The sequence below is a fragment of the Doryrhamphus excisus genome, linkage group LG6 (genome assembly GCF_037039965.1).
Source record: "Doryrhamphus excisus strain RoL-2023G ecotype Guam linkage group LG6, RoL_Dexc_Guam_v1.1, whole genome shotgun sequence".
Classification (NCBI taxonomy): Eukaryota; Metazoa; Chordata; class Actinopteri; order Syngnathiformes; family Syngnathidae; genus Doryrhamphus; species Doryrhamphus excisus.
The window spans coordinates 10,559,903-10,587,244 of NC_136362.1; the positions used below are offsets into that span (position 1 = coordinate 10,559,903).

Here is a 27,342-nt window from a genome sequence, read left to right on the forward strand (position 1 = left end):
GTTAGTGCGTTTTTCGGTTAACAACCAAAAATTTTGACCGCAAAATACCACCCGGGTTTCTTACGTCCCCATCTTAGATCACGTTTGAAAGGTAAATTTGAAAGGTAATCTGTGATAACGTGATCGTGCAATGCATTGTGGGCTGCGGGTGCCATTGTAGGATGCTACAATCAGGCGTTTTGGTGCCAATCCGAGTGCCGCTGCTCTGTTTATACCGCATACTGGGGGGTGCTAGAGCCTATCCCAGCTGTCTTCCGGCGAGAGGCAGGGTACACCCTGGACTGGTGGCCAGCCAATCACAGGGCACATATAGACAAACAACCATTCACACTCACATTCATACCTATGGACAATTTGGAGTCGCTAATTAACCTAGCATGTTTTTGGAATGTGGGAGGAAACCGGAGTACCCGGAGAAAACCCACGCATGCACGGGGAGAACATGCAAACTCCACACAGAGATGGCCAAGGATGGAATTGAACCCGGGTCTCCTAGGTAGAGGAGCAGCCCCCCTGTTGCTGCATCGCAGCGCGTTACCAATTTATGAAGTGTTGAAAAATGATTCCAACTGAATTCATGGTTCCAGTTATCACAGCAAGTCTTCCAGGTCCTGAAGCAGCAAAACAGCCCCAGACCATCACACTACCACCACCATATTTTACTGTTTGTATGATGTTCTTTTTCCGAAATGCAGCGTTACTTTTACTACGATGTAATGGTACACACAACATCCAAAAAGTTCAACTTTTGTCTCATGAGACCAGTCTTCCAGGTCCTGATGCAGCAAAACAGCCCCAGACCATCACACTACCACCACTACATTTTACTGTTTGAATGATGTTCTTTTTCCGAAATGCAGCGTTACTTTTACTACGATGTAATGGTACACACACCATCCAAAAAGTTCAACTTTTGTCTCATGAGACCAGTCTTCCAGGTCCTGAAGCAGCAAAACAGCCCCAGACCATCACACTACAACCACCATATTTTACTGTTGGTATAATGTTCTTTTCATTCTATACTGATCTGTTCATTTGTCTCGTCAGATCACCGAGTATTTTCCCAAAGTTCTTGGCGATCATCAAGATGTTTTTCTACAAAATTGAGATGAGCCTTAATTTTATTTTTGTTCATCAGTGGTTTTGGAACTCAGTGTCTTTCTTATGGTGCAGTCATGAACACTGACCTTAACTGAGGTAAGCGAGGCCTGCAGTTCTTTGGATGTTGTTGTGGGGTCTTTTGTGACCTCTTGGATGAGTCCTTGCCGCGTTCTTGGTGTCAACTTCCTTAAAGAGAGATACATGAATTAACAAACGTATGGACCATACAATCAAATGTAAAGTACCTTTCACTATATACTAGCTGTCTCCTAGCTGTGAGGTCTGCGCGCTAACCACTAGACCACCGTGCTGCCCTCATTGTATACTAGTTTCAAGCAAATGCACTACAACAGGGGTCGGGAACCTTTTTGGCGAAGAGAGCCATGAAGGCCAGATATTTTAAAATGTGTATCTGTGAGAGCCATATACATTTTTTTAAACATTGAATGCAATAAAATGTGTGCATTTTTATGTAAGACCAACAGTTTTAGATATAATGGGCTCTAATTACGTAGACCAGGCACACGACCCCACGCCAATGGGGTGTGGCCAGCACACTTTCGTGAGCAGCGCAGTGTCTAATAATAAATCAAATACTTACCCAGTAATAATCAAGTTTTGGTGTTTGACCTGGAAAATATCATCAGGAAAGATAGATATGGTTGGCCGTATTGCAGCAGAATATAGATGGACAAATTAAAATGCATAAGAAAGTTGTTGATTTTGAATATTATTTTTAACAGTCATTTCTGTGATGGTTTACTTTAAAATGTTAGCAAAAATACATTTTTATTGTGGTAAGAAATGCTTGAGAGCCAGATACAGTCATCAAAAGAGCCCTACCTGGCTCCCGAGCCATAGGTTCCCTACCTCTGCACTACAGTATAGCTTTCACTCGCACGGTACATTTGGGGTATTTCTTATTGTTATTGTAAATGTCAAAAATGTGTCAAATTAGAGCTGAGAGTTATCACTGTAATGTTGCTCTATTACTGTTTTTTATTATTTTTACAAGTATAAATGTTATGTAAAGACGTTTTCACAGTGAAGTAGCCGAGGGAACACGACGCAAGCTGCACGTTTTTTGTCCATTCAGGTGTCTCCTGTTTGACTTTGTGTGGCAGATGGCTCCTTTATAGGACATGCCAACTGATATTAGCTTCTACTGCAGGGCAAGTGTTGCTCCTGCAAAGCATGGTTGTGTGCGTGTGAAGAGAGCGGAGGGAGAGAAAAGGAGGTGGAAATGAGAGAGGGGGGGTGTGGATGAGGAGAATGAGAATGAGAAAATCTCCTAAAGAGCCGTGACGGGGGGCCCCCAATGGCTCTCTAAATATATTTTAATAGGTGGGACCCTCACGTCCAGAGCAATCCATCTCCCATCTCGCTGTAATGAAGGAGTCATGGATGGAAGGATGGAGGGAGGGACAAAGGACGCAACAAAGGATGCATGCTGCTTTGCCCCATTGTGCTTACACTTAGGCAGAGAGGTCTGTGTGTGGAAGCGGCGGGGGCGAGGTGGGTCCCCACAGACTCGGGCTCAGGGCCCCACAATGGCGGCGTGGATGGCTGCGAAAAGGAGACCCTGCCATGCTATTATCCGCTCCGACTACTAACGAGGGCTTCATATGCCTTTGATATCATCTCACTATTGAAACCCACAGACAAATCCCATTTGTAACGCCCTGGTGAAAGACTGTGCTCGTGTACGTGCATGTGCGCGTCGTCACCTGCTCACTCTTATGTTCGTGGGGGCGAGTGCATCGATACAAATGTCGATAGTGGCGATACTAAGAGTGGTTTGATATTGTACATACAAATAGCAAATTGAATTAAAATGACTTTAATTGGGCTGCACGGTGGTCGAGTGGTTAGCGCACAGACCTCACAGTTAGGAGACCTGGGTTCAATTCCACCCTCGGCTAACTCTGTGTCTCCCCCGTGCATGTATGGGTTTTCTCCGTTTTCCTCCCACATTCCAAAAACATGCTAGGTTAATTAGCGACTCCAAATTGTCCATAGGTATGAATGTGAGTGTGAATGGTTGTTTGTCTATATGTGCCCTGTGATTGGCTGGCCACCGGTCCAGGGTGTACCCCGCCTCTCGCCTCCTGAAGACAGCTGGGATAGGCTCCAGCACCCCCCGTGACCCTCGTGAGGAAAAGCGGTAGAAAACAAATGAATGAATGAATGAAAGACCCTACTTCATGGAAATTCACTTATCACGACTAGGTCTATAGTATATATAGTATATATAGTATATATATATATAGTAATGTCTAATATTTTGGGTAATAGGAGTGTAAAGGTTACTATAGGGGTGTTATTTCATGTCTAGAGGGCTCTAATGTCTAAACAATGTGCAAATTTCTCATTATATGTAAATGGGGTGGCACGGTGGTCGAGTGGAACTCTATGTGGAGTTGTTTTGCTGCTTCAGGACCTGGAAAACTTCCTGTGATAAACCTTCCTGTGATGAACCATAAATTCACCCTGGACTGGTGGCCAGCCAATCACAGGGCACATATAGACAAACAACCATTCACACTCACATTCATACCTATGGACAATTTGGAGTCGCTAATTAACCTAGCATGTTTTTGGAATGTGGGAGGAAACCCGGAGTACCCGGAGAAAACCCACGCATGCACGGCGAGAACATGCAAAGTCCACACAGAGATGGCCGAGGTTGGAATTGAACTCGGGTCTCCTAGCAGTGAGGTATGCGCGCAAACCACTCGACCGCCGTGCAGCCAGAACATAGGTCGGTTTCAGGAAAATATCAGTTAACAACAAAAAAAAAGCTTGATGCATGACTTCCTTTTTCTTTGATTTTGGATCAACATTTGCAACAATTTCCAATACAGTATGCCTCAAACAGTCGTTGAATTATTAAAAATGTAAAGTCACTCACGCATGCACGGGGAGAACATGCAAACTCCACACAGAGATGGCCGAGGATGGAATTGAACCCTGGTCTCCTAGCTGTGAGGTCTGCGCGCTAACCATTCGACCACCGTGCAGCCCATTTTGCTTAAGTGCTTAACACAAATAAATTACAATAATTATCAACAAATTAAAGTCAAAATCACACATTATGTAAAAAACATCACATAGTAAAAAGTATCGACATCGGCAATAAAGTCACTGCCACTTACCTGGTATCATATCGACATGCAGTATCGCCCTCTTCCTGCTTTAATTAAAAAGAAATCCCCTCACTGGCGCGTAAAACATCTCGTGAGCTCATCTGAAATGAGAAGATCAACGTTTAAGTGGATGTTCTTGATAGGAGCAGAAAGGCAAACAATTACTGGATTACAGCACTCTTGGGGTGGGGAGGGGGGGGGGGTGGATGAATAATAGACGGCAGAGGGGGAATTTATGGAATTTATTAATGAGAATAAAACCAGCGATAAAAATGATATTACCAGCATAATAACTTTTTACGCATGATTTACGCATGAAATCACGTTAAGTTGCGTTTAAATGTATACAGTTGTGCGGAGAATCTTTCTTATTCCAGCCGGGGGGGTGAAGGGGGGGGGGTTAACAACCGGAAGCGCATAAACAATTAATAGAAACTATAACTACTATTTAGTCCACATATTCAACGCCAAGCTTCTCTTGACAGTCGAGGAATCTCTATATAGGGTTTGGAGGTCTTTCAGAAGTTACCCCCCCCTTTTTTTTTTACTCCCTCCCTCTCCAAGTTCCCTATGGGAGCCCGGATTGGCCACAGCGAAGCTCATTTGCATGCCTCCCCGTATAAACCCTCTTGCAGACTCCGCAGCTCCTCTTTGCTCTGAGCTGCGCACCTTCATTGGAAAGAGAGGATGGATGCGCACTGATGGAACATTTATTACTCTTATTTTTAGTGTGAAGCTTTTTTTTTTTTGCAGGACTTTTTATAAAAGTAAAAATTGTATTGATACTGAATTTAGGTGCCAAAATGATTCGAATAAGGTTATTGTTGTTGTTAGTCTCTTTAGCAAGCCTGGTAGCTCCCACAAATGCAAAGACAGTGAAGTATCAGACATTCGAGGAAGACGCCCCGGGCACAGTGATTGGTAACTTAGCCAAGGATGTCTCCTCCACCTCCTCCTCCTCCGCTTATTCCTCGACGGGCTCCCGGTCCAATTTCAGGATGATGAAACAGTTCAACTCCTCTTTTATCCGTCTGAGGGAGAGCGACGGGCAGCTGAGCATCGGGGAGAGGATCGACAGGGAGCGAATCTGCAAACACACCCTGCAGTGTCTCATCGCTTTCGATGTGGTCAGTTTCTCCAAGGAGCAGTTCAAACTCATTCACGTCGAGGTGGAAGTCAAGGACATCAACGATAACTCTCCGGAGTTTCCACGTAAAGAGTCCGGTATGGAGATCTCGGAGAACACCGCCGTCGGGACTCGGATTCCTCTTGATTTCGCCGTGGATGAAGACGTCGGAGTGAATTACATCCAAAGCTATCAGATCTCAGTCAACAGTCACTTTTCCATTGATGTTCTCAGCAGAGCCGACGGGGTTAAATATGCGGAGCTGGTGCTCATGAAGGAACTAGATCGGGAGACACAGGGTTCTTACGCACTGGAGCTAGTCGCCATGGATGGTGGGAACCCGTCCCGATCAGGGACAACCCGCGTCAACATCAAGGTGAAAGATTACAACGACAACAGTCCTGTTTTTGACAGGAACAGCTTCTCGGTGGACTTGCCAGAAGACGCCCCAGTGGGGTCGTTGCTGCTTGATTTGAACGCGGAGGACCCGGACGAAGGTCTCAACGGCGAAGTGGTGTACGGTTTTGGGAACCAGGTTCCGTTAGAGATCCGCCAACTCTTCAAAGTGGACAGAAAAAGCGGGCGTCTCACCTTGGAGAGGCCAATTGACTTTGAAAGTAAGAACACATACGAGTTTGACGTCCAGGCCGCCGACTTGGGTCCGAATCCAAGTCCCGCCATATGTAAAATTGTGGTCCAGGTCCAAGACGTTAACGACAACGCGCCGGAGATCTCCATCACGCCGATGACGTCAATCACTGCCGGTATAGCATACATCACCGAAGCCGCGACGAAGGAGAGTTTTGTGGCTCTGGTCAGCACCTCGGACAGAGACTCCGGCGCTAACGGACAAGTCCACTGCACGCTTTACGGACATGATCACTTCCGACTGCAGCAAGCCTACGAAGATAGCTTCATGATCGTTAGCACCAGTCCGCTAGACCGTGAGAAAATCCCTGAATATAATCTCACAGTTGTAGCCGAAGATCTGGGCTCGCCTCCTTTCAGGACCATCACCCAGTACACCATCCGACTCACGGATGAGAACGACAACGCTCCGGTTTTCAGTAAGCCGTTATACGAAGTCGCCGTAGTGGAGAACAACGCACCCGGCGCTTATATCACGACTGTTGTGGCACGGGACATCGACACGGGTCCAAACGGGAAAGTAACATATAAACTAGCAGATAGCTACTTTATGGGCTCGCCTATTTCTACTTTTGTGTCTTTGGACCCCGCAAGCGGGTCTCTTTACGCTTTGCGGAGCTTCAACTACGAGGTGACGAAACATCTGGAGCTCCGTATCTCAGCTAGCGACGGCGGCTCCCCGCCGCTTTCCGGTACTGCTAGCGTCTTTGTGAGAATCGTAGACCAGAACGACAACACACCGGTAATCACTCACCCGGCGCTTAACAACGGCTCCGCCGAGGTGCTGCTACCTCGGGATGCTCCGAGCGGTTACATCATCACGCGGGTGGAAGCCCGAGACGCAGACGAGGGCATCAACTCGGAACTTTCCTTCGCGTTGACCACCGGCGAAACTTCCGTGTTCTCTGTCAACAAAATCACAGGCGAGATCTACCTGAACCAGGTCCTCAGTTACGACGTGGACGAAACCGTGAGTGTCGCCGTGACGGTGAGCGACAACGGCAGGCCGGCGCTCACCTCAACTGCGACTTTGCATTTTCTCATCATCGCCGGCTCCCCGCCGAACGACCGCAATGTGTACCAACCCGGCAACAGCGGTGGTGAGGTGACCTCGCAGTGGGACCTGTCGGTGGTGATTATCGTCGTCCTGGCGGGGAGCTGCACCCTCCTGCTGCTCGCCATCATCCTCATCGCCACCACCTGTAATCGCCACAGAGGGGACAAAAGCGGCGAGGATAGCGACTCGTACGGGGAGAAAGGCACGCTGGAGCGAGGCAGGAACCACGTGGCGGGAAACCCGCTTCTACCTTTGCACGCGGCTACCGGAGAGGCGGGCTTTGAGGGGCACTCTTACAGCAGCCAGCCCGGGGGGTTCAACGCCACCCACGTCGGGGGTAGCGACATGTGCTCGGCTTCGGAGGACGGTAGCGAGGTGCCATGCGTTTATGACTCGGACACAAACAGCAAACCTAGAGGGAATAAACACGAGGTGAGGGCAACTTCAGGTGTGATTAATTAATCTTCATAATACAGATGATTAACTTTTTATTCTCTTCTTCGCAGGGATACTCAACTCTTCCCGGTTACGGGAACGGGAAAGAGGCTGTGAGGCCAATCACCATCTGGAAGGGGAACTCGTACACCACCATTTCCGCCAGGGACCCCGCCTTCAGTGGGAAGGACAGCGGCAAGGGGGACAGTGACTTCAACGACAGCGACAGCGATGTGAGCGGAGACACTGCCGGCTTGAAGAAAGATGGCGCTGTTGCTCCAATCGGGGCCCAAAATGGTAAAAAAAATATTGTAACACACATTTGGTAATGGTAATGGTAATGGTTTAATTACATTTGAACATGCATCAGATTACAATTGAATGCATCACATAATCAGTTCACAGTTCCACATGTCCAAAAGGAGTAGGAAGAAGCAAAGCTTATTAAATCCTACCCCTCCATCTGGTACTTTTACAATCAGTAACTGTTACATTTGTTCACTTCCTGCTTTCCTATTTTATTTTATTTTATTTTATTTTATTTTAGTTTAGTTTAGTTTAGTTTAGTTTATTTTAGTTTATTTTAGTTTATTTTAGTTTATTTTAGTTTATTTTAGTTTATTTTAGTTTAGTTTATTTTAGTTTAGTTACATAATCAGTTCACAGTTCCACATGTCCAAAAGGAGTAGGAAGAAGCAAAGCTTATTAAATCCTACCCCTCCGTCTGGTACTTTTACAATCAGTAACTGTTACATTTGTTCACTTCCTGCTTTCCTAATATAGTTTTTTTAATTAATGTTTTTTTTCATATATTTGTATTATTTTTTTATGTTTTAATAATAATTTCATTATTAATTTTCATTTTTTTATTTTTTTTATTTTGTCTAAAGAGCTCTAATATGTTAACAACCATATTTAGGTTGTAAGCATTCTTTCTATGCTGTATGAAAATATTCTAATTATGGTAATGGTTTTATTTCATTTGAACATTCATCAGATTACAATTGAATGCATCACATAATCAGTTCACAGTTCCACATGTCCAAAAGGAGTAGGAAGAAGCAAAGCTTATTAAATCCTACCCCTCCATCTGGTACTTTTACAATCAGTAACTGTTACATTTGTTTAATTTTTAATTTTTAATTTTTAATTTTTAATTTTTAATTTTTAATTTTTAATTTTTAATTTTTAATTTTTAATTTTTAATTTTTAATTTTTAATTTTTAATTTTTAATTTTTAATTTTTAATTTTTTTTATCATGTACCGATTTGTTCACTTCCTGCTTTCCATAATGCAGTTGAAGTTTTTTTTCTTGTTTTTTTTAAATAATGCACCTCATCCCGAAGTACGAGGTGATATGACCATACAATGACATAAGAGTACCATAGTTTTACTTTGTTCAGTACTGAAATATTTCCTCAGAGTCTAATACTTATCTTTTACAGCTTTGTGGGCCTGCACCAGCGAGTGTAAAGTTCTGGGCCACTCGGATCGCTGTTGGAGCCCGTCGGCGGTGAGAGCCAACGCGGCGCCATCACCGGCTCCAACCGTCTCCTCCTTCAGCAGCCAATCCAAGACGGCCTCCCTGCCCAGGGACCCACACCGCAGGGACAACTACTACCAAGCACACATACCCAAAACAGTGGGGCTGCAGAGCGTGTATGAAAAAGTACTACACAGGGAGTACGACTATGTCATGGTCACCCCTACTAGGCCCATGAGGGTCCAGGAAGTGTGCAGTGATGTCACCATCCCCGTGTACACACCCACTCCGACGCACTGCAACGATGACAACTGAAAATTACACGCAAATTATATTATATTCCGAAATATTTAATTTAATATCCGCTGACAATGAGAGCGGTGTAAAAATATTTGTGGGCATATACCTTCGTGTTTGTGCATCTTTGTTTTTAACGTATAAGCAATTCAATCACTTTTCTTCTTTGTTGGACATGTATTATATGCAAGTTTTGTACATAAAGAGATTTTATATTTTTATAAAAGCCATAATTAAGCAGACATGTAAAATAAATCTTTAAGCATGCTTCTATTTAAATCTGCCCAGTCCTATGAATCAAGTTGATAAATATGTATGAAATTATTTGAATGTAATATGTAATTGTACAGATTTTTTTATTATCACATTATTGTGACAAGAAATAAACTTTTGAAATACTGCAACTGCTGTAAAATGTTTTGGTTTTTTTTTACTTGTAAGGAAATACACACAAAGGCCAACAGGTGTCGCTGTTATCGCAGGAGTGGTATTACGTCCTTGTATCACACTGAAGGTCACTTTTTTTTTCCTCCAAACATTTTTTTTGTTAATATAATAATCTGCAGGTACCAGTAAATCATTGTCACCTCAATAACAATGACAAAAACTTCAGAAATGACCTCATAAATTAAAGTACACTCAGGCTGTCGTCATATGAATGAATGACAGTCTAGTGAAATATCAAATCAACTTTATTTGTATAGCACTTTTCCTGCAAAGACATGCAACACTGAAAATATGCAAATATGCACACTGAAGGATTGACTCTCGCTTCATTTAAAGTTTAACTTGTCAATTCATGAAGGATGAATCCCAACACATTACTTTTATGTGTATAATCTATTAGCAAGCGATGAATTAGATACAACAACCTGAAACTTTGATCCGCTTATGAACAGTTTTTATGCTTATATGCAATAAATTGCTTACTAAATATGTTTAGTCTCACTCCCGTTTCTTCCTTTAAGCTCTACTTTGAAGAGCCAACAGAGTAAAATGTACTTACTTGCAATTTTACAACTGGTAATGGTAATGGTTTTATTTCATTTGAACATGCATCAGATTACAATTGAATGCATCACATAATCAGTTCACAGTTCCACATGTCCAAAAGGAGTAGGAAGAAGCAAAGCTTATTAAATCCTACCCCTCCATTTGGTACTTTTACAATCAGTAACTGTTACATTTGTTCACTTCCTGCTTTCCTAATATATTTAAAATTTAAAATTTAAAATTTAAAATTTAAAATTTAAAATTTAAAATTTAAAATTTAAAATTTAAAATTTAAAATTTAAAATTTAAAATTTAAAAATTAAAAATTAAAAATTAAAAATTAAAAATTAAAAATTAAAAATTTAAAATTTAAAATTTAAAATTTGTAATTTGTAATTTTTATCACGTACCGAAGTATGATGTGACCATATGACCATACAATAACCCTCCATCTGGTACTTTTACAATCAGTAACTGCTACATTTGTTCACTTCCTGCTTTCCTAATATAGTTTATTTTTATTTTTATTTTTATTTTTATTTTTATTTTTATTTTTAATTTTAATTTTAATTTTAATTTTAATTTTAATTTTAATTTTAATTTTAATTTTAATTTTAATTTTAATTTTAATTTTAATTTTAATTTTAATTTTAATTTTAATTTTAATTTTAATTTTAATTTTAATTTTAATTTTAATTTTAATTTTAATTTTAATTTTAATTTTAATTTTTATTTGTCATGTACCAAAGTACGAGTATTTTGATTAGTTTGATTCCACATACTGAAATGCTATGGCTTTTTAACGTAGTCCTAGCATATAAGTGTTTTATTTAAATGTAGTTCTTCCCTGAGATCATATTTCTCCTCTCTTGTAGAGAAGTATTGGTATTTTTAGCCTTATGCATTATTTTAGCTGTTTGAAGATGAACTATATCAGCAAGTTGAAGTATTTGTGATTTTAGAAATAAGGAGTTAGTATGTTCTCTGGTCTTCACATTTTGAACAGGAGTGTAAATTCCGGGGTAAAACTCACTCTTAAAGTGATGTAAAATGTCATCCTGTGCATAACTTCTTTCTTCACAAATGTTTACAATAAAGTGAATTGTGGAGGCAACCAACCTTCATCAGGGGGATCTCTTCATTTAAGAAGATGGGAGTGGTTGGAATAGCCCCCACACGTCGCCCCCCCTTAGGAGAGAGAGAGAGAGTGAGCGTAAGAGAGAGAGAGAATGTGACGGAGCCATAGTGCAAGTGGACCTGGGCTCCTCAGGTGTTTGGGATCCAGTCATGGCCGGGAATTCAGACAAAGTACCGATCGCCTCCGCGGGACCGGAGGACGTACAGCAGCTCATGCCTCCGGTGAGAGTCTGTTCATGTTGGGGTCAAATGACTCCGCACGGCGACCCGTTGACGTCTGTCCAAAGTTATAACTCATGCTTGAGCTTTTCTATTATATATTTTCTTTTTTCTTTGCAGGCATACTCCACCTTGGCGGTGAAGCCTGCCACCACCGGACGCGTCCTAAAGGCCGGGCTTGCGGTGCTCATCGCAGGGGCCCTGCTGCTCCTGCTGGGGGCCGTCGGAGCTTTTTACTTCTGGAACAACAACGAAAAACACGTAAGACTACAAGACACTTAAATGTGACGTTAAGAGTCTGCTCATCCAACAGTTTTACTTTTTAGAAGCATTAGCTTAAGTTCCTGAACAAAGTCATAAACTTAAGAATTTGTTTGCAGAAGGTTCCAAAGTGGACGATGTGAACACATGAATGGAAGTTAAACAAGACATGGTCCATGAATGAATGGAGCCCTTGTGTGTGTGTGTGTGTGGAGGATCCTGGCAGGGTGGGGTGGGTTAGGGGTGCCCTCTCTGGTCCGGCTGACGGTCCAGGGGCGAGAGGTGTGAGAAAGGAGAGGAGAATGTAAAGCTTTTTAGATGTTTTCATGAACATGTGGCCATTAATGAAGAGTAAACAAGAACAGTATCACCTTGTCTTCTACTCTGGACAGGGAAGATGCTCAAAAGTTAGGAATGACTTGGAAATGTCAGGAAAAAAATCCCTGTCTTGCAACTCAATACTCCCTCCATTGCACAGTTGGAATGATTTTCATTTCCAGTCACAGTTAACCATTTTGGTAGCAAATTCATTATTAGAAAGCACTTCTGCATGGCAGAAAAGTGTGAAAAAAGTGTTTGCCCGTTCCTGATTTATTATATTTAATTTGTAATTTTTTTTTATTAAAAAAAAAAAATCATTTTTTATTGTTTTAATTATTTTTAACATTTTTAACATTTTTAACAATTTTAATAAATTTAATATTTTTAATATTTTTAATATTTTTTAAAATATTTTTTAAAATATTTTTATATTTTAAATATTTTAAATATTTTAAATATTTTAAATATTTTAAATATGTTTAATATGTTTAATATGTTTAATATTTTTAATATTTTTAATATTGTTAATATTGTTAATATTGTTAATATTGTTAATATATTTAATATTTTTAATATTTTTAATATTTTTAATATTTTTAATATTTTTAATATTTTTAATATTTTTAATATTTTTAATATTTTTAATATTTTTAGTCACAGATCAAACATCAAATAAGTGGAAATATTAGTCAATGACAGGGCTGCACGGTGGAAAAAAGGGGTTAATGCGCAGGCCTCACAGCTAGGAGACCCGCGTTCAATTCCACCCTCGCCCATCTCTGTGTGGAGTTTTCATGTTCCCCCCATGCTTGCATGGGTACTCCGGCTTTTTCCAAAAACATGCTAGGTTAATTAGCGACTCCAAATTGTCCATAGGTATGAATGTGAGTGTGAATGGTTGTTTGTCTATATGTGCCCTGTGATTGGCTGGCCACCAGTCTAGGGTGGACCCCGCCTCTCGCCCTGAAGACAGCTGGGATAGGCTCCAGCATAGCGAATATCCCCATATTAAAACATAACTTAACTGAAATAAATTGAGATCTATCATTCTGGAAAAGCTTATAAAGCAATTTTTAAAGCTTTGGGACTCTAGCAAACCTCAGTGAGAGCCATTCTTCACAAATGGCAAAAACATGGAACAGTGGTAAACCTTCACAGGAGTGGCCGGCCAACCAAAATAACCCCAAGAGCGCAGCAACGACACATTCAAGAGGTCACAAAAGACCCCACAACAACATCTAAAGAAATACAGGCCTCAGTTAGGGTCAGTGTTCATGACTTCTGAAACCACTGCTGACCAAACTGTGGTTCATGCTGGAAAAGCCTTCAGTGTGCCTGAATGACAACAATTTGATCTGAAACATTTAAGCATGACAAACATGCAAAAAAATAAATAAAAAAAAAGGAATGACTTTTTCACAGCACTGTATGAGTAAAGAAGCATTCCATTCTGAAGGTTACTTTAGTATCCAAGCATTAGCAGTTTGTTTACAGGCTGAAAATGCCCAGAAAGAAAGAAGCGTCTTTAGAGACCCATCAGTCCAAACTTCAAATTGCTTACGATGCTGTTAACTCCAACCTTCAAAGTGCAGCATAAAGCGGCTCTAACAAGGACGGAAAAAGGGGATGGGAGGCCCTGATACGTTGCACAAAGACGAGTACCTGAGTGCGTGTCGTTTCAGACAAAGACACCTTACAGGTTGTCAAGTAGCACCTGTTCGATGTCAGCATCCACAGTAAAGAGATGACAGCAGGATGCTGGACTCGATGACAGATTGATGCCTGATATTTGCTTGGGTTCCATTCCTAGGCTGCCTGCCAATGCAAAAAAAACGAGTACAGGTAACTGAGAGGCCTATGAAATGTTTATTTTTGAATCAAAACAGCATGCAAACTCCATACAGAGATGGCCAAGGGTGGAATTGAACCCTGGTCTTTTAGCTGTGAGGTCTGCACGGTAACCACTCGCCCACCGTGCAGCCAGAACATAAGTCAGTTTCAGGAAAATATCAGTTAACAACAAAAAAAAGCTTTGACATTTTTCTTCGATTTTGGATCAACATTTGCAACAATCTAATTGCAAACAGTCTCCTAGCTGTGAGGTTTGCGCGCTAACCATTTGCAACAATCTCCAATACAGTATGCCTCAAACACAGGATGGTATTTTGCGGGTGAACGCAAGCCGAGGTGAAATTTTTGGTTGTTAACCAAAAAACGCACTAACCAAGGGCGGACTTTAACTGAGGTACCACTGTAATTAGTGAAACAGAACGCAAGATGAACAAAACTGAAACACAGTCGGAAAAGTAAACATGGAATCGAAACATTCATTCATTTTCGACCAACGGGGGGGGGGGTGCTGGAGCTTATCCCAGCTGTCTTCGGGCGAGAGGCGGGGTACACCCCGGACTGGTGGCCAGCCAATCACAGGGCACATATAGACAAACAACCATTCACACTCACATTCATACCTATGGACAATTTGGAGTCGCTAATTAACCTAGCATGTTTTTGGAATGTGGGAGGAAACCGGAGTACCTGGAGAAAACCCACACATGCACAAGGAGAACATGCAAACTCCACACAGAGATGGCCGAGGGTGGAATTGAACCCTGGTCTTTTAGCTCTGAGGTCTGCACGCCAACCACTCCACCACCGTGCAGCCAGAACATAAATCAGTTTCAGGAAAATATCAGTTAACAACAAAAATGATGGATGCATGGCTTTGACATTTTTCTTAGATTTTGGATCATCATTTGCAACAATCAAACACAGGATGGTATTTTGCGAGCGAACGCAAGCCGAGGTGAAATTTTTGGTTGTTAACCGAAAAACGCACTAACCGGGGGCGGACTTTAACCAAGGTACCACTGTAATTAGTGACACAGAATGCAAGATAAACGAAACTGAAACACAGTCGGAAAAGTGAACATGGAATCGAAACATTCATTCATTTTCTACCGCTTATCCTCACGAGGTCACAGGTCGCGGGCATATAGACAAACAACCATTCACACTCACATTCATACCTATGGACAATTTGGAGTCGCCAATTAACCTAGCATGCACGGTGAGAACATGCAAACTCCACACAGAGGTAGCCGAGGGTGGAATTGAACACTGATCTTTTAGCTGTGAGGTCTGCACCACTTGTCCACCGTGCAGCCAGAACATACATAGGTCAGTTTCAGGAAAATATCAATTAACAACAAAAAAAAGCTTGATACATGACTTTGATATTTTTCTTCAATTTTGGATCAACATTTGCAACAATTTCCAATACAGTATGCCTCAAACAGTCATTAAATTCTAAAATGTAAAGTCACTCACCACTAATGAATGATCCATGAGTCACGCTGTGGAAGTTTTGTGTCTCACATCAACTGCGGTGCATTCAAGTACCACCTAACCAACAAGAGAAATTGAACTAATGAGGGTGACTCTCATACCTTACATGCCAATCATCTAAGACCATGTGTGTGTGTGTGTGTGTGTGTGTGTGTGTAGGTCTACAATGTCCACTACAGCATGAGCATCAATGGCAAAGTGGAGGAAGGCACCATGGAGATTGACACAGAGAACAACATGGAGAAGTTCAGCACGGGCAGCGGAGCAGACGAGGCCGTGGAGGTCCACGATTTTGAGATTGTGAGTGGTCATATCACCTCAGGATGCTTGTGTGCAAAAGCAGACCACCGCCCACTCTGATTGAGAACGTTAGATTCCAATGAAAGAACCTTGTGGGTTGTCTACCACAATAATTTAGCATTGCAATGTTTACAGTACAATTCCTCATTGTCCATAGGTATGAATGTGAGTGTGAATGGTGGTTTGTCTATATGTGCAATGTGATTGGCTGGCGTCCAGTCCAGGGTGTACCCAAAGACAGCTGGGATAGGCTCCAGCTGAGAATAAGCGGCATAGAAAATAAATGGATGGATGTGTACAGTATAGAGAAATATCCATGAGTGCTAACTATATATTTTCTACAGGGAATCACAGGGATCCGGTTTTCAGGAGGCGAGAAGTGCTACATCAAGACCCAGGTGAAGGCTCGCCTGCCTGATGTGGAGGCTCTCGATAAGGATTCAGTGACCTTTGACCTGGTGGGTTGATCTTTTGTGTATTGTTGCTTGGAAGCCATCTTCAAAATGTAAACGCAACGCATCAAGTGATCTTAAAATGTTGATCAGGAGTGTATCTCTCATTATTGAGGGTCGCGGCGGTGCTGGAGCCTATCCCAGCTGTCTTCGGTCACCAGCCAATCACAGGGCACATATAGACAAACAACCATTCACACTCACATTCATACCTATGGACAATTTGGAGTCGCTAATTAACCTAGCATGTTTTTGGAATGTGGGAGGAAACCGGAGTACCCGGAAAAAACCCACGCATGCACGGGGAGAACATGCAAACTCCACACAGAGATGGCCGAGGGTGGGATCGAACCTGGGTCTCGGTCTGCGTGCTAACCACTCATCCGCCGTGCAGCCAGAACATAGGTCAGTTTCAGGAAAATATCAGTTAACAACAAAAAAAGCTTGTTGCATGACTTTGACATTTTTCTTCGATTTTGGATCAACATTTGCAACAATCTAGCTGCAAACAGTCTCCCAGCTGTGAGGTCTGCGCTCTAACAACTCGACCTCCGTGCAGCCAGAACATAGGTCAGTTTCAGGAAAATATCAGTTAACAACAAAAAAAGCTTGATGCATGACTTTGACATTTTTCTTCAATTTTGGATCAACATTTGCAACAATCTAGTTGCAAACAGTCTCCTATTTGTGAGGTTTGCGTGCTAACCACTCGACCGCCGTGCAGCCAGAACATAGTAGTTAACAACAAAAAAAAGCTTGATGCATGACTTTGACATTTTTCTTCGATTTTGGATCAACATTTGCAACAAACACAAGTTGCAAACAGTCTCTTAGCTGTGAGGTCTACGCGCTAACCACTCGACCGCTGTGCAGCTAGAACATAGGTCAGTTTCAGGAAAATATCAGTTAACAACAAAAAAAGCTTGATGCATGACTTTGACATTTTTCTTCGATTTTGGATCAACATTTGCAACAATCGAGTTGCAAACAGTCTCTTAGCTGTGAGGTCTGTGCGCTAAACACTTGACCGCCGTGCAGCCAGAACATAATAGTTAAGAACAAAAAAAAGCTTGATGCATGACTTTGACATTTTTCTTCCGATTTTGGATCAACATTTGCAACAAACACAAGTTGCAAACAGTCTCCTAGCTGTGAGGTCTACGCGCTAACCACTCGACCTCCGTGCAGCCAGAACATAGTAGTTAACAACAAAAAAAAGTTTGATACATGACTTTGACATTTTTCTTCGATTTTGGATCAACATTTGCAACAATCTAGTTGCAAACAGTCTCTTAGCTGTGAGGTCTACGCGCTAACCACTCGACCACCGTGCAGCCGTATCTCTCATTAACAATGAGTTAATTTTATTTATAAAATATGCGTGAGGCCGATAAAAACGACCTGTGAGCCAAAAATGCCCCCCCTAGCTGTGAGGTTTGCGTGCTAACCACTCGACCGCCGTGCAGCCAGAACATAATAGTTAACAACGAAAAAAAGCTTGATGCATGACTTTGACATTTTTCTTCCGATTTTGGATCAACATTTGCAACAAACACAAGTTGCAAACAGTCTCCTAGCTGTGAGGTCTACGCGCTAACCACTCGACCACCGTGCAGCCAGAACATAGTAGTTAACAACAAAAAAAAGTTTGATACATGACTTTGACATTTTTCTTCGATTTTGGATCAACATTTGCAACAATCTAGTTGCAAACAGTCTCTTAGCTGTGAGGTCTACGCGCTAACCACTCGACCACCGTGCAGCCGTATCTCTCATTAACAATGAGTTAATTTTATTTATAAAATATGCGTGAGGCCGATAAAAACGACCTGCAAGCCAAAAATGCCCCCCCCCCCCCAATGGCTGCATGTCGGCATTCCGTGCTCGTTTTTTTCCGCGGTTCCCGAGCAAAGCCATGTCTCCTGTACATTTGATGCCCCGTGTGCTCTTACACACATCCAGTCACGTCACGGTGCTTGTTCAAGTGAAGCTGTCTGATAATTAAAATCATTTCATTCCCCATAAGCTTCACGTCCGCATAAATCCACATCACTACACGACGGGTCTACACAAAAACAAACACAAGTCTTAAGTCTTCCACGTACACACAAGTCGTTATCCCGCTAAGGCCGCTCTTATTGCCTCTCTCCGGCCCATAAACGATCATTTATTTCACATTTGTGCATTATTGTGTTACTCTCTTTGCCATCGAAATGATTGTGGTGTGTGTAAACAGGAAGATGTTCTAATGGCTGCTGCAGGCTGGCCATTTACTATAATTTAGAGTGATGGCAAATAAGGGTTAGATAGGTACACACACACACACACACACACACACACACATACACAAATCCCCCAGCAGAGAGAACGGGTCAGATAAACTCTTATCAGTTGTGCAGCGGAGAAGGACCCCGCCTTTATTTTTCTTCCCTGTAGCAAATCATTTGTGCTTTTGGGGGTGGGTGGGGGGTGGGTAGAACAAGCACAAAAAAAAAAACGCAGAAGCATGTCTGCAACAACAACCGCCTGTGGGTGCAAAAACACTAACACCTGCAGGCTGTGTATACAGTATGAATGTCGACAATCCTCATTAGTTTCTCTGCAGCTCATTTTTTTTATCAACCTGGAAAATTTAGGCCATCCAATCCCCCCCCCCCATGCAGATCTTGATGAGTTGTGACATTGTGTATTCAGCTAAATGTAGCGCAAATAGGATTGGTATACTAAAAGCCTCAGGGGGTTCCCTGCTTGATTTCTTGTTGCTGTTGAAGGGGGGATAGAATCCACATTGAAAAAGGCTAACAAGATCAATGGCGGGAGGTTTGACGCTTTAATCAGCCGCTCGGCTTTTCTTTCTTACCGCAGGACGATGAAGTGATGCCGGCTAAATTTGAGGAGGATCTTGTGTGGGTGGCGGCTGGTGCACCTCTCTCGGACTCCGCCTTCCTAAGCAAGAAGATCAAGGATTTGTGTGGAGATCTGCCAATCTTCTGGTTGCGTCCAACCTACTCGACCAGTAAGAAATCAACTAAACATACATGCAGAAGAATGCTTATCAAATGCATTTTAGATTATAAAATGTAAAGTACTCACCGACAATGATGGCGGTCCTGGCGTCCTGGGCTAGCAAGACAAGCCCGTGTCCTGCAGACCAATGCGGCATGTGTGAAACAGTGATTATGCCCTCCAGCTAATAACTAGTTAGGTTACCCTTAGCAGCAACAACTGCAATCAAGCGTCTGTGATAACTTGCAATGAGTCTCTTACAGCGCTGTGAAAGAATTTTGGCCCACTCATCTTTGCAGAATTGTTGTCATTCAGCCACATTGGAGGCTTTTCCAGCATTGGGTTACCCTTAGCAGCAACAACTGCAATCAAGTGTTTGTGATAACTTGCAATGAGTCTCTTACAGCGCTGTGGAGGAATTTTGGGCCACTCACCTTTGCAGAATTGTTGTCATTCAGCCACATTGGAGGCTTTTCCAGCATTGGGTTAATCTTAGCAGCAACAACTGCAATCAAGCGTTTGTTATAACTTACAATGAGTCTCTTACAGCGCTGGGGAGGAATTTTGGCCCACTCATCTTTGCAGAATTGTTGTCATTCAGCCACTTTGGAGGCTTTTCCAGCATTGGGTTAAACTTAGCAGCAACAACTGCAATCAAGCGTTTGTTATAACTTGCAATGAGTCTCTTAAAGCGCTGTGAAGGAATTTTGGCCCACTCATCTTTGCAGAATTGTTGTCATTCAGCCACATTGGAGACTTTTCCAGCATTAGGTTACCCTTAGCAGCAACAACTGCAATCAAGTGTTTGTGATAACTTGCAATGAGTCTCTTACAGCGCTGTGGAGGAATTTTGGGCCACTCATCTTTGCAGAATTGTTGTCATTCAGCCACATTGGAGGCTTTTCCAGCATTGGGTTACCCTTAGCAGCAACAACTGCAATCAAGCATCTGTGATAACTTGCAATGAGTCTCTTAAAGTGCTGTGGAGGAATTTTGGCCCACTCATCTTTGCAGAATTGTTGTCATTCAGCCACATTGGAGGCTTTTCCAGCATTGGGTTACCTTTAGCAGCAACAACTGCAATCAAGTGTTTGTGATAACTTGCAATGAGTCTCTTAAAGTGCTGTGGAGGAATTTTGGCCCACTCATCTTTGCAGAATTCTTGTCATTCAGCCACATTGGAGGCTTTTCCAGCATTGGGTTACCTTTAGCAGCAACAACTGCAATCAAGTGTTTGTTATAACTTGCAATGAGTCTCTTAAAGCGCTGGGGAGGAATTTTGGCCCACTCATCTTTGCAGAATTCTTGTCATTCAGCCACATTGGAGGCTTTTCCAACATTGGGTTAATCTTAGCAGCAACAACTGCAATCAAGCGTTTGTTATAACTTACAATGAGTCTCTTACAGCGCTGGGGAGGAATTTTGGCCCACTCATCTTTGCAGAATTCTTGTCATTCAGCCACATTGGAGGCTTTTCCAGCATTGGGTTACCCTTAGCAGCAACAACTGCAATCAAGCATCTGTGATAACTTGCAATGAGTCTCTTAAAGTGCTGTGGAGGAATTTTGGCCCACTCATCTTTGCAGAATTGTTGTCATTCAGCCACATTGGAGGCTTTTCCAGCATTGGGTTACCTTTAGCAGCAACAACTGCAATCAAGTGTTTGTTATAACTTGCAATGAGTCTCTTAAAGCGCTGGGGAGGAATTTTGGCCCACTCATCTTTGCAGAATTCTTGTCATTCAGCCACATTGGAGGCTTTTCCAGCATTGGGTTAATCTTAGCAGCAACAACTGCAATCAAGCGTTTGTTATAACTTACAATGAGTCTCTTACAGCGCTGGGGAGGAATTTTGGCCCACTCATCTTTGCAGAATTGTTGTCATTCAGCCACTTTGGAGGCTTTTCCAGCATTGGGTTAAACTTAGCAGCAACAACTGCAATCAAGCGTTTGTTATAACTTGCAATGAGTCTCTTAAAGCGCTGTGGAGGAATTTTGGCCCACTCATCTTTGCAGAATTGTTGTCATTCAGCCACTTTGGAGGCTTTTCCAGCATTGGTTTACCCTTAGCAGCAACAACTGCAATCAAGCGTTTGTTATAACTTGCAATGAGTCTCTTAAAGCGCTGTGGAGGAATTTTGGCCCACTCATCTTTGCAGAATTGTTGTCATTCAGCCACTTTGGAGGCTTTTCCAGCATTGGTTTACCCTTAGCAGCAACAACTGCAATCAAGTGTTTGTTATAACTTGCAATGAGTCTCTTACAGCACTGGGGAGGAATTTTGGGCCACTCATCTTTGCAGAATTGTTGTCATTCAGCCACATTGGGGGCTTTTCCAGCATTGGGTTACCTTTAGCAGCAACAACTGCAATCAAGCGTCTGTGATAACTTGCAAATAGTCTCTTACAGCGCTGTGGAGGAATTTTGGCCCACTCATCTTTGCAGAATTGTTGTCATTCAGCCACATTGGAGGCTTTTCCAGCATTGGGTTACCCTTAGCAGCAACAACTGCAATCAACCGTCTGTGATAACTTGCAATGAGTCTCTTACAGCGCTGTGGAGGAATTGTGGGCCACTCATCTTTGCAGAATTGTTGTCATTCAGCCACATTGGAGACTTTTCCAGCATTGGGTTACCCTTAGCAGCAACAACTGCAATCAAGCGTCTGGGATAACTTGCAATAAGTCTCTTACAGCACTGTACAGGAATTTTGGCCCACTCATCTTTGCAGAATTGTTGTCATCCAGCCACATTGATCATTGTCCTGCTGAAGAACCCAAGTTGGTTTCAGCTTGAGGTCACCAACAGATGACCTTCATCAGAATTCATGGTTCCATCACAGCAAGCCTTCCAAGTCTTGAAGCAGCAAAACAGCCCCAGACCATCACACCACCACCACCATATTTTACTATTGGTATGATGCGGCACTATTTTTATGCCAGATGTAATCGGACACACACATTCCAAAAGGTTCAACTTTTGTCTTGTCTTGGGAATCATTGAGATTTTTCCTGGCAAATCTTGGAGATGAGCCTTAAAGTGGTTTTGGTGTTGGAACTTTCTTATGGTGGAGTCATAAACACCGACCTTATCTGAGCCAAGTGAGGCCTGCACTTTTTTTTGGATGTTGTGAGGTCGTCACAGCACTTTTGAGTTAATTTTGGTTGGCCGGTCACTCCTGGGAAGGTTCACCATTTGTGGATAATGGCTCTCACTGTGGTTGGCTGGAGTCCCAAAGCTTTATAAGATTTCCCAGACAGATAGATGTCAATGAATGTCAATGTTATGTTTTAACAGGGGTGGAAATCACTTTTCCACACAGGGCCATGTAAATTTGGATTATTTTCTCCCTCAATAATAAGGTTTGATTTAAAAACTGTATTTTGTGTTCAGTTGTGTTGTCACTGAAATTAGTTGGATGATGAAGATGCATGAGGAGAACATGCTTCTTTTCAACATTGCGGCTATTATGAACATAAAATAGTCTTCTTAAAGTTTCCCAACTGCACTTTTTTTTTTAGCCTGGCAGGAGGTTAAAAGTTGTCAAAAGCACAACCTTCTTCCTCAACTTCCAACTATCCAAAAGAATGCATTCAGAAGCTCTCCTGCAGCAGCTGCTCTTAAATAAAAAGTTTGTGATGTCGTGCAGGCGGACAAAGGAAGACGGGGGCCGTCTCCCGCCGCCGCCGTCAGGCACACAGGGATGAGGAGGAAGAAGACGTGGAGGCTGAATTCAACCCCAAGAACCCCTATCAGGTGAGTCACAAACTCGGACGTGCAAATTTGTCCGCAAGAAACCAAGAACTGTCCGCTTGAATCTGCCGTCCACCTGAGGAGAGGCTTTGTGGGAGGAGGAGTTTTCTCACAGCAGCAGATGCCGAGGTCACGGCGGAGGGCCGTGAATTGTCACTGCAAATCTGAGCGTATCCGTTTGGTGAGGAGCTCTTTAGGAGAACTTTCCTTTCAGCGGCGAGGCTCTATGAATAATTCCACAGACACCTCCTCCTCCTCCTCCTCCTCCTGTGGCCTGTTTGCCCTGCTGAGCTCACACAGACTGCATACATACACATGGTCACCCTTGCCCCCCCTTCATCGCTCCATACTCACATCTTTGTCCCTTCATGCAGGGCGCGCTCTTCTTAATCCTTTTCCTCCCCCACCGCAACCTCTGCAACACACGCCTGACAACTAGAAGATGGTAAACAGAAAGCGGTTTGAACCCTGCGTGCCAAAAGAGAAAATATTTAACAACAAGAACACTCAAGAGAGCTCAGACCTCCGCCAGAGCGCAAACATTTGCCAGTGAACGGATAACATCTCGATAAAACAACTCGAGAATTTCTTCTGGAGTCTAAGAAACAAAATAGATCTGATCTGATAGTTGAAGGAGACGAAATATATTTTTGGAAAACGATCCCATTAATTAGAGAGTTGGCGCGATGTGGGAAAAATCATCTCCCCCTGAACAAATATATATATTCATTCATTCATTTTCTACTGCTTTTCCTCACGAGGGTTTCGGGTGTGCTGGAGCCTATCCCAGCTGTCTTTGGGTGAGACAACCATTCACACTTACATTCATACCTATGGACAATTTGGAGTCGCCAATTAACCTAGCATGTTTTTGGAATGTGTGAGGAAACCAAAAAACGCACTAACCAGGGCGGACTTTAACCAAGGTACCACTGTAATTAGTGACACAGAACGCAAGATAAACAAAACTGAAACACAGTCGGAAAAGTGAACATGGAATCGAAACATTCATTCATTTTCTACCGCTTATCCTCACAAGGTCACAAGAGGCGGGGTACACCTTATAGACAAACAACCATTCACACTCACATTCATACCTATGGACAATTTGGAGTCGCTAATTAACCTAGCATGTTTTTGGAATGTGGGAGGAAACCGGAGTACCCGGAAAAAACCCACGCATGCACGGGGAGAACATGCAAATTCCACACAGAGATGGCCGAGGGTGGAATTGAACCCTGGTCTCCTAGCTGTGAGGTCTGCACGCTAACCACTCGTCCGCTGTGCAGCCAGAACATATGTCAGTTTCAGGAAAATATCAGTTAACAACAAAAAAAAAGCTTGATTCATGACTTTGACATTTTTCTTCGATTTTGGATCAACATTTGCAACAATCTCCAATACAGTTTACCTCAAACACAGGATGGTATTTTGCGGGCGAACGCAAGCCGAGGTGAAATTTTTGGTTGTTAACCGAAAAACGCACTAACCGGGGTGGACTTTAACCGAGGTACCACTGTAATTAGTGACACAGAACGCAAGATGAATGAAACTGAAACACAGTCGGAAAAGTGAACATGGAATCGAAACATTCATTCATTTTCTACCGCATATCCTCACGAGGTCACAAGAGGCGGGGTACACCCTGGACTGATTTGCCAGCCAATCACAGGGCACATATAGACAAACAACCATTCACACTCACATTCATACCTATGGACAATTTGGAGTCGCTAATTAACCTAGCATGTTTTTGGAATGTGGGAGGAAACCGGAGAAAACCCACGCATGCACGGGGAGAACATGTAAACTCCACACAGAGATGGCCGAGGGTGGAATTGAACCCTGGTCTCCTAGCTGTGAGGTCTGCACGCTAACCACTCGTCCGCTGTGCAGCCAGAACATAGGTCAGTTTCAGGTAAATATCAGTTAACAACAAAAAAAAGCTTGATGCATGACTTTGACATTTTTGTTCGATTTTGGATCAACATTTGCAACAATCTCCAATACAGTATGCCTCAAACACAGGATGGTATTTTGCTGGCGAACGCAAGCCGAGGTGAAATTTTTGGTTGTTAACCGAAAAACGCACTAACCGGGGTGGACTTTAACCAAGGTACCACTGTAATTAGTGACACAGAACGCAAGATGAATGAAACTGAAACACAGTCGGAAAGGTGAACTTGGAATCGAAACATTCATTCATTTTCTACCGCTTATCCTCACGAGGTCACAAGAGGCGGGGTACACCCTGGACTGATTTGCCAGCCAATCACAGGGCACATATAGACAAACAACCATTCACACTCACATTCATACCTATGGACAATTTGGAGTCGCTAATTAACCTAGCATGTTTTTGGAATGTGGGAGGAAACCGGAGAAAACCCACGCATGCACGGGGAGAACATGTAAACTCCACACAGAGATGGCCGAGGGTGGAATTGAACCCTGGTCTCCTAGCTGTGAGGTCTGCGCGCTAACCACTCGATTCCCGTGCAGCCAGAACATAGGTCAGTTTCAGGTAAATATCAGTTAACAACAAAAAAAAGCTTGATGCATGACTTTGACATTTTTCTTCGATTTTGGATCAACATTTGCAACAATCTCCAATACAGTTTACCTCAAACACAGGTTGGTATTTTGCGGGCGAACGCAAGCCGAGGTGAAATTTTTGGTCGTTAACCGAAAAACGCACTAACCGGGGCGGACTTTAACCAAGGTACCACTGTAATTAGTGACACAGAACGCAAGATGAACGAAACTGTCATTGATCCAGGTCATTGTACTCTTAGGGCAATCCATCAATCACACCCTGACTGGTCAGGATGCCTTCTAAGATGTTACGCCTCTCATCTGAGCAGGCTTCATCAGCTAATGTCTAAGACAACCTAAACAGTCCAGTTAGTGCAATCAATTAAATGCCTACAGAATACTACGTCCTAACTCAACTCAATTCCTTACAAAAGTAGCTTCCATGCACGACTCTGATTTCAGTTCTCTGTTCCCGCTTAGAATAACCTCGAGGGTGAGGACACCATGAACATTGACCCCATGTTGGACCATGAGGGGGTCTGCTGCAGAGAATGCCGTCGCAGCTACACCCACTGCCAGAGGATCTGCGAGCCACTGGGAGGATACCACCCGTGGCCATACCACTACCGCGGTTGCAGAGTAGCCTGTAGAGTAATCATGCCTTGCAACTGGTGGGTGGCGCGTATTCTGGGTATCGTCTAGACACCCGCCATGGAAAAATGACAGAGGTAGACTAGTTTTTTTTTTGTTCTGATCCGAACAGATTTCTGGGCATAATGAGCCACACAAAAAGCTATGCTAAGAAAACACTGGCATGTAAAGGTGCTTGTAAACTGCATATTACATTTATTCCAAGCTAGAAACACTAATAAAATGAATTAATCTAAATAAAGTATTACTTTGTCATATATATCTATAGGGTTAGCAGGTATTTATGAGGTTGTAATGTACGTTTTGATGTAAATAAATGTAAAAGGGTGCAACATTCGAACCGCATTCACAATCTTTTAACCTCTCATCGGTTTAGTGTGAAATATTTGTGACGTTTGTATTGTCCCTTTTTCCCACTTTAAAAGCAAAAGTAGTACTCATTAATTCACTGTAAGCTTGCAGATCTTTTATCTAAATTTATGTGTATTTGCGTCAGTGAGAAATATCACATAATAATTTTTTTTTTTTAAGTAAAATACATTCTGTACCTGGAATTTTTGTTAATATAAATTGTTTTAAAGGACAGGTTGTTGGAGGACACATTTGGAGCATACCAGAGTGGGCGGGAGTAGTCAAGTCTGTAGTCATCTCCTAAATTATAAGCATCGTTAAGAGTCTCTGAAATAAAATGTGGACACATTTTAATCAACATATTCAATGATATTCTCAAGTATTTTTTTTTTAAAGTGATAAGACTAAAGTCAAAGTATTTGCAAGTGTTGGATAATGTCAATTTGTACCTAAAGTCAAAATTGTGTTACTCGAGTTTGTACTTCTGGAGGATCAACATTTGCATTTTAAAATAAAGGACATTTTCCAAAAAATAAGGGAAATACTTTCCTCTCCACGAAGGAAAAAAATGATCCGGCCAGGAAAGGTGGAAAGACCCGACTGCCCTCTGACCCAAGCTGGATCCCAAGCGCCGGTCCAGCAAAGCGTGGATTCCGTCACCGTTGTCACCTGCAGTACCTGAGAATTGTTTTTTAATGAAAGGATAACACTTTATAGAGTAA

General features: G+C 42.5%; 2 protein-coding genes and 2 long non-coding RNA genes across 5 annotated transcripts; 2 read left to right on the top strand and 2 right to left on the bottom strand.

Moving 5' to 3' along the window:
- Window positions 1-1,211: 1,211 nt before the first annotated feature.
- Window positions 1,212-8,813, bottom strand: LOC131125642 (uncharacterized). Its single transcript, XR_013627518.1, has 6 exons — window positions 7,596-8,813; window positions 7,329-7,490; window positions 7,039-7,221; window positions 6,776-6,926; window positions 4,257-4,348; window positions 1,212-1,287 (listed from the first exon to the last, which is right to left on the bottom strand). It is a non-coding gene; the product is annotated as an uncharacterized LOC131125642 (long non-coding RNA).
- Window positions 4,907-9,693, top strand: LOC131125637 (protocadherin-8-like). The gene is made up of 3 exons (XM_058067362.2): window positions 4,907-7,510; window positions 7,585-7,810; window positions 8,960-9,693. The coding sequence occupies exons 1-3, from the start codon at window positions 5,051-5,053 to the stop codon at window positions 9,310-9,312; spliced, it is 3,039 nt and encodes a 1,012-aa protein (XP_057923345.2). The 5' UTR covers window positions 4,907-5,050; the 3' UTR covers window positions 9,313-9,693.
- A 945-nt stretch (window positions 9,694-10,638) lies between these two features.
- LOC131125302 (uncharacterized) lies at window positions 10,639-24,165 on the bottom strand. 2 transcript variants are annotated; one of them, XR_013627516.1, is made up of 7 exons: window positions 23,438-24,165; window positions 19,419-19,469; window positions 19,186-19,330; window positions 15,556-15,630; window positions 11,775-11,882; window positions 11,545-11,701; window positions 10,639-11,475 (listed from the first exon to the last, which is right to left on the bottom strand). It is a non-coding gene; the product is annotated as an uncharacterized LOC131125302 (long non-coding RNA). The 2 variants fall into 2 exon arrangements; XR_009129004.2 differs by lacking the exons at window positions 10,639-11,475; window positions 11,545-11,701; window positions 11,775-11,882 and adding exons at window positions 13,480-13,580; window positions 13,888-14,040.
- LOC131125301 (leukocyte cell-derived chemotaxin 1-like) lies at window positions 11,494-27,119 on the top strand. Its single transcript, XM_058066723.2, has 7 exons — window positions 11,494-11,646; window positions 11,764-11,904; window positions 15,733-15,873; window positions 16,218-16,331; window positions 19,191-19,341; window positions 22,980-23,086; window positions 26,099-27,119. Exons 1-7 carry the CDS (start codon window positions 11,575-11,577, stop codon window positions 26,318-26,320), a joined length of 948 nt encoding a protein of 315 aa, XP_057922706.2. The 5' UTR covers window positions 11,494-11,574; the 3' UTR covers window positions 26,321-27,119.
- The last annotated feature ends 223 nt before the right edge of the window (window positions 27,120-27,342 follow it).